The sequence below is a fragment of the Oryctolagus cuniculus genome, chromosome 9, assembly GCF_964237555.1.
Source record: "Oryctolagus cuniculus chromosome 9, mOryCun1.1, whole genome shotgun sequence".
Classification (NCBI taxonomy): Eukaryota; Metazoa; Chordata; class Mammalia; order Lagomorpha; family Leporidae; genus Oryctolagus; species Oryctolagus cuniculus.
The window spans coordinates 10,048,088-10,060,892 of NC_091440.1; the positions used below are offsets into that span (position 1 = coordinate 10,048,088).

General features: G+C 37.4%; 1 protein-coding gene across 4 annotated transcripts in view; it reads right to left on the reverse strand.

Moving 5' to 3' along the window:
- Positions 1-12,805, reverse strand: part of TPP2 (tripeptidyl peptidase 2) — a 90,236-nt gene that overhangs the window by 48,596 nt on the left and 28,835 nt on the right. For all 4 annotated transcript variants that reach the window (XR_011378715.1, XR_011378714.1, XM_002713016.5 and 1 more), the window contains exons 6-11: positions 9,894-10,057; positions 8,145-8,299; positions 7,465-7,541; positions 5,661-5,788; positions 4,415-4,514; positions 1,179-1,327 (exon numbers count right to left, since the gene is read on the reverse strand). Coding sequence is in view for 2 of the 4 variants with exons in the window: in XM_002713016.5 (XP_002713062.1) it covers positions 1,179-1,327; positions 4,415-4,514; positions 5,661-5,788; positions 7,465-7,541; positions 8,145-8,299; positions 9,894-10,057 (773 nt within the window). In the remaining 2 variants the exon portion in view is untranslated. The remainder of the gene's footprint in view (positions 1-1,178; positions 1,328-4,414; positions 4,515-5,660; positions 5,789-7,464; positions 7,542-8,144; positions 8,300-9,893; positions 10,058-12,805) is intronic.

Below are 12,805 nucleotides of genomic sequence, written 5' to 3' on the forward strand. Positions count from 1 at the left end.
TATGGGATGCCAGTGGTGCAGGCAGCAGCTTTACCTGCTAGGTCACAGTGCCGACCCCAGCTGGGTCTTATAGACTGCTTATTTGTCTGCAAGGCCAATAAATGGTAGAAAGGATTTCTGGGCAGAGAGGCACAAGAGGCCTTGAAATATGTGGTGAGGCTGACCAAGACTGGCAATGAGGTTAGACAGTCATGGCAGAATCCATCCTAAGAGCTTTTACTCAAATGATGTGGCACCAATAGTGGTTTTTAAGTAAGTGCCTTATTTTGGTAGCTCTCTGGCACCAGTGTAGATGGAGCACATGGGGAAGATGCAATGTGCAAGCGGACAGCTACAACTGTCAGGGAAGGGGTATGTGGAAGAGCAAAGAGAGACAAGATTTGAACCAAGTGACACCTCTGAGGCAGGAGCTTCACAGCCGCGTGGCTACCCTAACCCTGCATTTTAGTCAACCTGATGTCACCTTATTTAATACCACTTGACACTCTAGAAATTTCCACCTCACTTTCTACTTATTTTGCTTCTCAACATCTTATAACACGTAATATAAACAACTTATTTTGTTCCAAGTCTATCTCTCCTAACAATAATGAAAACTATTCTGTTCACTAATTTAGATAAAATACTGCTTGATAGTAATTAACAGGTGAAAGTCAATAAATTTACAAGCCTATTTTCTGAATGAATAAATATACATTCAAATTACTATAGAGGCAGGGATTGTAGATTAATGGGTTAAGCCACTGTTTGGGGCTTGCATTCTATATCAGTGCCTAGTTCAAGTCTCCGTTACTCTACTTTCAATCCAGCTTCCTGCTAATGTGTGTCCTGTGAGGCAGCAGATGAAGGCTCAAGTACTTGAGTCCCTACCACCCACATGGGAGACCCACATGGAGCTTTTGGCTCCTGGCTTCAGCCTGGTCCAACTCTGCTGTTGTGGGCATCTGGGGAGTCAAACAGTGGATGGAAGAACTTTCTTTGTCTCTGTGTCACTCTGCCTTTCAAATAAATAAAAAGTAAACACTAAAAATTAAAACTGTCACATACATTACTCTCTTCCTTAAGCTTTAATTTGTCCTCAGGATATTAGTAATTCTGTGACATGTTCTTGCCATGAGATCTTCAAAAAACAAAAATATTCATCTGAGTAAGATAAGAGCAATAGGCAATGTCCTTACCTGAGAGTATCAGGGCAATGCCTCCACATGCATTGGGGGAAGACATGGATGTCCCATTCATCAGCTGAGTCCCCCTCAGTGTCCAGTTAGGAACAGAAGCGATGGCTCCTCCTGGTGCACTAATACTCACGCCGAGGGCCCCGTCAGCACTAAATACAAAGCCATTGAAGTTTGTTTATGATTGTAAAAGTTGAATATACATGAGCAATCTCAGAAATATCACCAGGCAAATTAACAATAGGACAATACCATACACAATTTATAGTCATTACAAATAATTACAGAGATATTATTGTTGGGAGTTAATGGGGAAAAAATACCCAGTGCAGCCAGTTCTCACCACACACATATTTATTTATAAGTGGCAGAAATCTCTGTGTGTATGTGTGTTAGCAGGCCAAGGTATGAGAATATTGAGAGAAAATAAATCAAAGTGCTCAGATTCCTTGAAGAACACTCTATATGTAGTAAGTAGCTGCACAACAGAAACATGATGCAGGCTACACATGTGATTATATTTTCTCTCACATTTAGAAAACCTAAAGCTAACAAAAGGCTGGTGACATTAACTTGAATATTATACTTTAGTTAACTGGACATGTAAAAATATGATCAAAAATGAATTACATTCTTTCTTATACTAAGTCTTCAAAATCTGGTGTACTTTTACATTTACAGCACAGTTCAATTCAGATTATCACCCCATGATTGATGCTGTCACACTGAACAGCTTAAGTCTAGTAGGATGCTTGTTGAGGGCTTCGGCTTCATTTAATGGCTGAGGCCCTGAAAGATCATGGTAACAGTGCCATCGACACAAGCTCTGTCTTCTGTCCCACATAAAAGTATAACATAACTGTCCACTACTCCCTGCTTCTGGAAGAGCAGACATAAACTCCCCAGAAACTACCGCATTCCCTACCTCTATCATTCTCCCCCCAGTCAAGTGAACTGCTTTTATTCCTGCAGAGAACGACTAAAAGGACAGTCATCAAAAGGTCTACTAACGTATACAATGATCACTGAGTATTTTATAAGTGAAAAAATTAACTAGAAAGAGCCATGAATTCTTAACTGACTACTTGCTATTACACTTCATTAATTTTCTACTGTTAGAGTAGCTAAATAATATATCAATTCTAGGTGTTTAGAATAGTATCCTATAAATGAGGTTTAAGAAATGCTTTCCATCCAAATGGCCAACAGACACATGAAAAATGTACAGGATCACTAGCCATCAGAGAAATGCAAATCAAAACCATAATGAGGTTTCACCTCAGGCCAGTTAGAGTGGCCCTCATACAGAAATCAACAAACAACAAATGCTGGAGAGGATGTGGTGGGAATGTAAACTGGTAAAGCCACTATGGAAAATAGTATGGAGATACCTCAAAAATCTGAACATAGACCTACCATATGACCCAGCCATCCTACTCCTGGGAACTTACCCAAGGGAAATGAAATCAGTAAACAAAAGAGCTAGTGATATTTTTCTTCTAAATTCTAACATAATAAAAACTTAAAACTTGCCTATGTAGACATTATTTGGTAATCTGTTTTTAAAAAGAAACACCAGAAAGTCAAGTAAACAGAAGTATAAATCTGACAGTCAGAGGTGGTATTTTTCAGAATACCACAAAATATATTCTATTTGGTGAATATTACTCAATTTTTGGATTTTATATGCTAATAATTAAATATTTGCAATAACATTTTATTGCACAGAAAAACAAATTCTCTCACTTTTTGAACAACAGGTTTGTGAACCAGCATCTGCCTTAATCTAAGCTTCCCCTATAATTCATGAATGCCTTGGTATTTAAAAGAAAATGATTCCTTGAATATACTATGGAAAATAAGATTGAGAAAGACTGGTCTAGACATTCTCTATTACTTTGCTTTTTTATGGATTATACGGCAAAACTTAAAATTTAAAAATCATTCTGGAAGATAATTAAAAAAAGTTAATAAAACTTTTAACAACTGGACAGAAAAGAACACACAAGCACTCCAGTTGAGTGGTATTACGGGACTGATGAGTGGAGTCTATGGTTTTGGTACAGGACAAATCCTTCTGATTCATGTGGAGATCTACAACCTGGTTGTTTTCACTGTTGGAGAGTTTCTAATAAATTACTGAAGCAAGTTTATTTTTTAAAGAAAGATTACCTAAAGAAGTCTAGGAAGATATATACTTATAACTCAGAATTTAACATCAGATTTGACCTGATCCCAACCAATTTTTATAATCCTATCTCTCATCATTACCTGGTTATCTACTTTATACTTCAAGGACACAAGACTAATTATTTCCCCAAAAACGATACAGTAAGACCTGCTTATCTTCGAGCTCATGCTCTCCTTGCCATATAGTGTTCCCTTTTCTATCTTCAACAACCTATTCATGATTCAAGGCCAAGTACTCCAATAGTGTTTCCTCCATGAAAAGTTCAAGTGATTGCTCTCACCTCGCTAACTTCCATCATCCTACAATGGTATTTTGAATTCAAATCATAAACTGTTCATTTTGTCCTTGTACACTACAGGCAATAAGGCATTTACTAAAGTGAATTCAAAGTCTATTCCTTTTCTAAATTAACTCCAAACAGGTAAAGGGATAAAATAGGACTTACTTTCTAGAAGTCCCCTGTACCCACTGATGCCATATGAAGGATTACACAAATTAGGACTTAATATAACTTCTGAGAAAGATACTCAGTTTCTGGAATCAGACAAATACACTTCACAGAGGGGCTTAGGGAACCAAACAGATGAATTTCATTTGTCTATCAGAACTTGCTTGCTTAAGGATCTCATACAAATTGTTCAAATGACACATAGGCTCTAACTTCAAAATGTGAACACAGGTAGGCAGGCTCAACTATGATGCTTTATCATAGTTAACAGTTTTTGTTTCACTAAAACTCAAATATCAAAATTATATAAAAGAAGGCCATCACTACTTTTTTAAAGATAATCAGGTCCTGATGTTTTCTTTAGAGGGTTATGGATAGAGGCATAAGAATTTATCCTCTGAACAGTTATGTCATCCATGTAACAACAGAGTAATTTAATTATATTTTCTTTAATTATCTGATCCTGAGATGAGATTAATCAAAATGAAAATACTGAAAAAAGTAAAAAGCAATAGAAAGAATTGATAAAATTATGTAAAATGCTGCCTTTCCTAACTATATAAAGGTTAACCAAACATGTGCAATACTACTTGCACCTACCTAGGGCCTCTAGAAGACCATGTATATTGATTTGCAGGTAATTTCTCTCTCAAGGAATACTCAGCAACCATCATATCAGGAGAAACATAAGCACCAACACCTGTGGGAGGGATTTCATCATTAACAAAAGGAAACAAAATGTGGATCCCAATTCGAAATCCACTGTTCATTTTGATACACTGTGTAATATCTCTAACAGTTGTCTCTCTTGTAAAAAGGAAAGGAAATTTAATAAGGAACAGGGAACTTCACATCAGACCTCACACTAAGACCTTTGCTTTTGAACATAAAATTAACTATCTTACAGGGTTGTTATGCATATTAAAATATTAATGTATCTAAATGTGACTCTATGCTTTTGTTAATCCACTTACACTGGAATTTTTATTTTATTTTTTTAAATATTTTCTTTTTTTGAAAGGCAGAGTTACAGAGAGAGAGAATGAGCAAGAGAGCGAGCGATCATCCATCCACTGGTTCATTTCCCTGATGGGCGCAACAGCCAGGGTTGGGCCAGGGTGGAGCCAGGTGCCAGGAACTCCACTGGGGTCTCCGACATGGGAGGCAGGGGCCAAGTCCATCATCCGCTGCCTTCCCAGGTGCATCTGCAGGGAGCTGGACGGGAAGTGGAGCAGCCATGACTAGAATTGGCATTCACATGGGAAGCCAGCATTGCAGGCAGCAGCTTAATCCTCTATACCACAACACTGGCCCCAGTAGTCTATTTAACATTTTTTAAAAAGATTTATTTATGTATTTGAAAGGCAGAGTTACATACAGAGAGGCAGAGGCAGAGGCAGAGACAGAGAGAGGTCCTCCATCCGCTGGTTCACTCCCCAAATGGCTGCATTGGCTGGAGCTGTGTCCAACCAAAGGCAGGAGCCAGCAGTTTTTTCCAGGTCTCCCACATGGGTATAGGGGCCCATGTACTTGGGCCACGTTCTACTGTTCTCGCAGGCCACAGCAGAGAGCTAGATGGAAAGTGGAGCAGCGGGGTCTCAAACCAGCACCCAAATGGGATGCCGGCACTGCAGGCAGTGGCTTTACCTGCTAAACTACAGTGCCGGCCCCAGTCTGTTTTAAATTACAACAAATTCTAGATAATCTGGTTACCCTAGTAGACTTTGAGGTTCCTGAGCACACACTTAACGTCTACACTATCTTGTATATGGCAGAAACACAATTAACATTTGATTAATTCTTTGTTTGCTGGTTTTTAAATCTATTTCTGAAACCAGAAACTAACCTATCACACTTGATGTAGTTCCACCTGGACAACCGACTGTAGAAAGGCATGGACCATTATTTCCAGCGCTTGAAACATAAATTATATTATGTTTCCAGACTGCCTCATTAATTACTTCACAAATTCTCCTGAAAAAAAGAGACTTTTTTAAGCATATGAAACTGTCACATTTTTGAAGAAATATTGTCAGATATGATTTATATTTAAAAAGATACAATATGGATTCCACATTAAAGACCTAAAACAGTAGCTAAGTGCATTAGAATTAAGACTTTACTTTCTCACCCATAAACGGCCAATTTCTGTTTCCAAAGTGTTTTCAGTACCACAGTTTTGTTCAAATATATGGTTACATAAATTCTGGCGTATCTATTCTTCAGTGAAAATTGATATGGCTGTTTTAAGTGATCCACCATAATTTGATTTTAGTCAAGAAAAAGAGTTATAAGTCCAGATTAAATATTGGGAAAATAGTAGATGCAATACTGTACAGCACTAAAAACCAGCAGTAAATATGAACAAAGTACTAAAATGTTAACAAAGACTGGGTAGTGGGGCAATAGGTGGCTTAATTCCCATCCCCCACTTAAAATAATGTATACAGTTGAAACTCCTCTGAGAATCTGTACATGCATTTGTGACTAAAATTGTTTGAGTCAAAGAAACATATCTTTTTGGCAAAAATAAGGGGAAATGAGGCATAGGAAGAACTAAGCAGTAAGATTTTAATACAGAAGGAATCTGGTTAGAGCCTGACAGCAAGCAAGAAAACAACTATTGCCATTAACTGAAGGTGATGAAGTCAGACTATGAAGGGAAAATTGAGTTAATACAAAAAGGTATTGGGTCAATCTGAGCAGGGAAATGATGACTGGAAGGATGAATGTCAAATGAGAGAAGGAAACACACTTAGGTATGTAAGATAAGGAAGTGAGAAGAGGCAAGACTGTATTAAAGAATGAAATGACTGAGGAAGACAGGGCACATGTTAGAAGAGCAGCAAAGTGATGTCTCACAAAAAACCCAGAACCAGAGAAAATTAACCTATTTGACAAGAGGGTCTACAGGGTCTAGCTTGGTAACTTTTCCATTTTGATAGGACTTTAAAGAAAGAATCCTACTGATGGGTGTATCTGAATGGCCTGGTGGTGGCACTGGGGAACAGGTGATCAATAAGTAAATAAGGTAATTTCAAACAGTTACTGCTATGAAGAAAAAAAGGCCAAGTAACATGAGGTCAAGGCCATGGCAGTGGATTTGGCAGTAACACTGGCAAGGACGAGGAAACATGGAAACAACAGATATACACAACCAACTGATCAGTGCAGGATCACTGAAGGAAACAGCAGGGTTTCAGCAAGGCTCGTAGCCAGTCAGGCAGTACAAGTGAGGAAGGCTTCAGGGTGTCTGTGATGGTAATAACTACATACCATCTAATTTCGTTGGGAAGAGAAGTGAGAATGTGGAGGGGATGACAGTGAAGAAGTATGAGTTCTGTGGGTTGCAAGTCTTGGGAAGAATTGTAAGGGTGGACAAACCAAGTAAGAGCCAAAGGAACACTAGGTTTAAGATTCAGATTTCAGGCCAAGGGCAATAATTGGTATTACTACTTACATCAAAGCTACAATAACTGGTATTACTCACATCAAAGCTGTAAGCATGGGAATGGGGACTGAGATCCAGGAGATGTACAGTTATCATTTAACCACCTTGATAGTTGTTTTTCCTTTGTGATATTTAACCTATTTATTAAAGATATTTAATACTCTTCACGAGATGAAATTCTATGGCTAACAATACTCACCCAGAATTTGGCCAGTGAGTTGCTTCTCCATAGCTATAGTTGACAAGATCACATTTGTGATTTATAACTTCTATCATCTGTTAAAAAGATTAAAGGTCTAGTTTAGGCAGCAATTAACAGAAACAGCTTACTTACTAAAATAAACACATATAGTATTATAGTTTTTTTAACTAATCTTACTCTGATTTCCAAGTTATTTATTGGTGTATGGTAATGTGTGGGGGAAAAAAAGTAAAGTAGTAAGTAGCAAACAACAATAAAACTAACATTTCCAGAATGGAGTGAGGTTAAGGTGGTGAGAGGTAGAAGGAATAAAAAAGTCCTTACTAGATTCTAAAATCGCTACATTTCAAGTAAAACATAATTCATATGTTAAAATGAAGTACAGAACATTGAGGTATTAAATTCCTCTTAAGCTGATGGAGCACATAAGGCTTTTTTAAAAAGTACTGCAAAATTTTTTGCTAGGGGTTTACTAAAAATGATGAATGTAACAAATTTTTTTTTTACAAAGGTTAAGCTAAAAAAGTATAATAATTTTTAATAAAAATTTAAAAATGACTCAATAAACATTCTCTTTTAAACAAAAGTCTTGTACATTCCATATATTCTTATGAGCCTAAAAAATATCCAAGGTCATTAATTGTTATTTTCTAAATCAATGATTCACAAATACTCACAGCTCTTATGAGGCCTGTGCCCGTTTCCATTGTGCTCAGTCTCGTGTCACCAATCTTGATTGAAAGGATCTGAGCACCAGGAGCCACCCCATTCCGCTCAGGTTCTTCTGGAAAGTGCCCAGCAGCTATACTCGCTACATGTGTCCCATGTGCTCCTGGGAGCAGATATGGGAAATGAGAAAATACTCTCATGGACAAAGTTCTAACCACTCAATTCAGTCTGCATATTCTAATCATGATAAAAATAACCAAAAATATACTGTGATCCATGTAGCTAATAAAATCTTAATTCATGAATAATTCACAAAAAGCCCTCCTGAATTATATATACCACTCAGTACCCTGATTCTACCCATTCATTGAGAGCAAAACTCTAAGTCAGACTTAGACCAGAATATATGAAAAATCTTTTAAATATATAATAAATGAATATATATAAAGACCCCAACCCCAAAAGGCAAAACTTTTCAAAAAAGTGTTTCACAAGAAGATATCCAAGTAGGAAACAGATATAACAAGGCAATCAATTTCATTAGTTACCTCATAAATGCAAATTAAACCCAAAGTGAAATGCTTCTTCTACATACCTTTCAGGATTGTTAACATTTTAGAGATCTATAAAAGCATGTGTGGACAGGGGATGCATATTCTATACTGCTGGTGGGAGCAAATGCTGAACACAGGCATACTCTATGGCCTGGGACTCCCGCCTCTAGCCACAGAACCAACAGAAATGCATCCACATGTACACTAAGACATACACAAAAATATTGACAGCAGCATTGTTTGTAAAATTCAAAAATCAGAACCTTGATATACATTAACAGAAAATGGATTCACAATGTATCAATCCAACATATGGCAATAAGACCTACTTCTATACAATGTGAGATGAAGCTCACAAAAATAAGGTTGGGCTACAAAGAAACATAAAAATATGAATTAATTCATTTATATAAAAGGTAAGTGGCTAAATAATTGTGAAATTGTCAACACAAAGGATTTTGAAAAAGATTATGGAAAATGTGAATGATGAAAAACACTGTCTGGTTTCCAAAAATGTTTTTATCAGAATAAACTGACTTTTTAATTCTATTTTCCATGAACTTTTTGAAGAACTCTCATATTTTATCACTTCTGATCTACAAAAATAGGAACATCATATGGTCAAAACTAATGAGAAGACAGAAATGAGGCCAGTAATGAATTATGGGAGGACAATGGGTAAGTTCTTGATTAGGAGGAGGCATGACAAGGGTTTTCATAATGCTTTACTTTTGATCAGGTGGGGGTTACCTAAAACTGTCCATTTTGTTATATTTCAATGAGTGTACAACATATGATCTGTTTACATTTCTGTATATATTACTAAACAACAAAAACAAAAAACAAACAAAAAAACTTTTTTAAAAGACCGAGATGTGAGCATAGGAAAATATCCCAGTACTGTCAGAAAAACAATATAAGCAGAATGACAATTAATAACTGGCACTGGGTCTTAGCACTTGGTGATAAGACAGCTGGAATTCCAAGAGACATGATGCACATGACATTTCAAACAGTTGTTGGATCAGTTTTAGAATGAATCCTTCATGGTTATGACAATAGAAAAATACCTTGCTACCCAATCAAATTACATCTATGGTTCAGAACTAGTCTTTTTAGTTAGGACTTCTACATTAAATTCTCTGTAATGCTAATTTGGACTATAGCAATTTATCTCTCATTAATGAGTCTGGAATAAAATACCTCCACTGGTCACAATGGAGAGCAGGTTTCCATCATCATATATATTAACAGAGTAATTCAGCATCTCAGCTGTGCCAAAAGAGCCATATTCTTGGGCCTCTTTGTAGTTTCTCAATACAGTTGATTTACTCAAGTCCCCATCTTCATTTGAATCAATGCAGGCTCTGTTAATTGACAAAAAGTAGACAGCAAAATTTATCAATTTCCTTACTTTTCTGAGAAAATGTAATATATATATATATTCTTGCTACCCTACTACTCCTTCTACTATGACAAATACAACGTGGTTTAGATTCCTTTGTTTCACACGGTTTGCAGTAAAGTTTACATAAGACCACTTTACAGGAACAGTCATTAAACCATGCACAAAGTGCTTTAAGATCCTCCATGTCCACCAAAGAACGCTGAAAAGCCATCTGGCCACCCGAGAGATTAGAACCAAAGCTTGGCCTGGAGCTTTAAGAGTTTAGATAATTCAGATACACAAGCTTTGACTTTACTTCTTTTTTTTTTTTAATTTTTTGACAGGCAGAGTGGATAGTGAGAGAGACAGAGACAGAGAGAAAGGTCTTCCTTTTGCCGTTGGTTCACCCTCCAATGGCTGCCACGGCTGGCGCGCTGCGGCCGGCGCACCACGCTGATCTGAAGGCAGGAGCCAGGTGCTTCTCCTGGTCTCCCATGGGGTACAGGGCCCAAGCACCTGGGCTATCCTCCACTGCCTTTCCGGGCCACAGCAGAGAGCTGGCCTGGAAGAGGGGCAACCGGGAAAGAATCCGGCACCCCGACCGGGACTAGAACCCGGTGTGCTGGCGCCACTAGGTGGAGGATTAGCCTATTGAGCCGCGGCGCTGGCCTACTTTACTTCTTATTTCTTCTTTTACTAGAAGTTTATTGCAGGCATTTTGAAACTAAATAAACTATATATTTGGTTTTCTCATTATAAAAGTCTTAGACAAACATGTATTTTTCACAGAAAGAACTCTACCATTTCTCTATTTTATTAACTTTTTAAATAGATTACAAACATCTTTAGAACAGTCTGATTCAAAAGTCATAAATTGAAAATACACCACTTAAAGGTCAATATTAAATTTTTACCTATTATACTTTAGTTTACTTTTTAAAAAGTAAGAATTGTGTTTTAACAAGATAAGCAAGTTTCCAATATTGCTAAATTAATGGAAGTCCACTAGTATAGCACAGAGAGCATTTATCATAAATTCTGAATCATATGTTTTGTTAAAAAACTACAACAGTTGGGAAGGATCCCTAAAAACTTGTTTTTATGCATACCACAATATGATAGCCCAAAATAACTTTAAGTATGTCCATAGACATAGAGTATACCCAGGTATAAGAAACTGAACACTTTAATGAGAAAAGGAGGCAAAGAGAAAACAAGTAGTTAAGGTCAACCAGTTAAATATATGCCAAATGCTCCATATGCTATAGATAATACCGAATTTCATTCCAAAATTTATGATCGGACAGCATTTAGGATGAACATCATCTATGATATCCTCCCTTCATCTCCCCTGGAGCAATTAACCTCACAGTCCATCTCCCAAAAGTTTGCATGTCTATTTCCAGTTTTTTCTACCTCTGCTCCTGATAAGTGGACTGGCTAAGCAGTCAGCCTGTTTTGCTTCTACTCACAGCTAGTGATATTAAGTCTGATCATCTGACTCTTGTTTAAAACCTTCCATGTTCTCCAATGACTCAGCATAAAGTTGTATCTCCACAACAAAGTCCTTCATCATCAGATCTCCACGAACCTCCCCGCTCTTTTCCTCCCATCACAGCCACACCAAACCTCTTACAGTTCTTCTGATGCCCTCTGTGGCTTTCCCCTCCACTCTCAAAGCCTTTTCCTAGCCTCTCTGATTAGCTAATTCCACTGATCCTTCAAGTCTCAAAATGTTATTTTTGGGAAAAATTTCCTCAAAGTTTCCTCATCTTATTCAGATGGTTTCAATACATGCTTCCATAGTGTTCTGAGTACCCACAGGTGTTTCTAGAGCATCTACCTGGTACAAAAAAGGCACTCAATAAATATTTGCCAGATGATCCAAGTATTAATGAATCAACAATTAACAATATTCTCACAACAAATACAGTGACACATTTCATAGGTCAGTTTTTTCTTTTTTTAAAAAAATGTATGTATTTATTTGAAAGGCAGAGTTACCGAGAGAGAAAGAGACAGAGAGAGGGAGGTCTTTCTACTGGTTCACTTCCTAGATGGTTGCAACATCCAAGCCTGGGTCAGGCTGAAGCCAGGAGCCTGAAGTTTCTTCTGGGTCTCCCACATGGGTGACAGGGGCACAAATACCTTGGCCATCTTTTTCATTGCTTTTCCTGGCCATCAGCAGGGAGCTAGATTGGAAGTGGAGCAGCTGCAACACAAACTGGCACCCATAAGGGATACTGGCATCATAGGCAGCACCTTAACCTGCTACAACACAGTGTCGACACCAGGTTCTTAAACTCACATCAGCACACAGTGACTCAATAATCAAGGCATCATATCAAATAGCATTATTGACTGCACAAACTCAGGAGAGTCAGTGAATGTATGCACGTTTTAAGTTTCTAAAGGCCTGGATGGCTTAATTCAAGTAGTTACTATAATATAGACAAATGGAACATGAAAATGGTTTCACAGAGTACATTATGTGAGAAGGGGGAGCTAACATGTCTTTTTTTTTTTTTTTAATAAATGTCTTGACATTTTCCACACATTTCTTTGTCATTTCCCTATGGAAAGAATCCTCTCCCTTATGTAATACTCTGTAAATACAGTGTCTGTTCACCAGTTTTTGCTCAGTTTTCAGTGACTGTGACTTCTGGCACTTCGCCTCTTGCAAATACAAAATAAAAGAGTTACTGGTTAAGTGTGAAGATAATGCCTT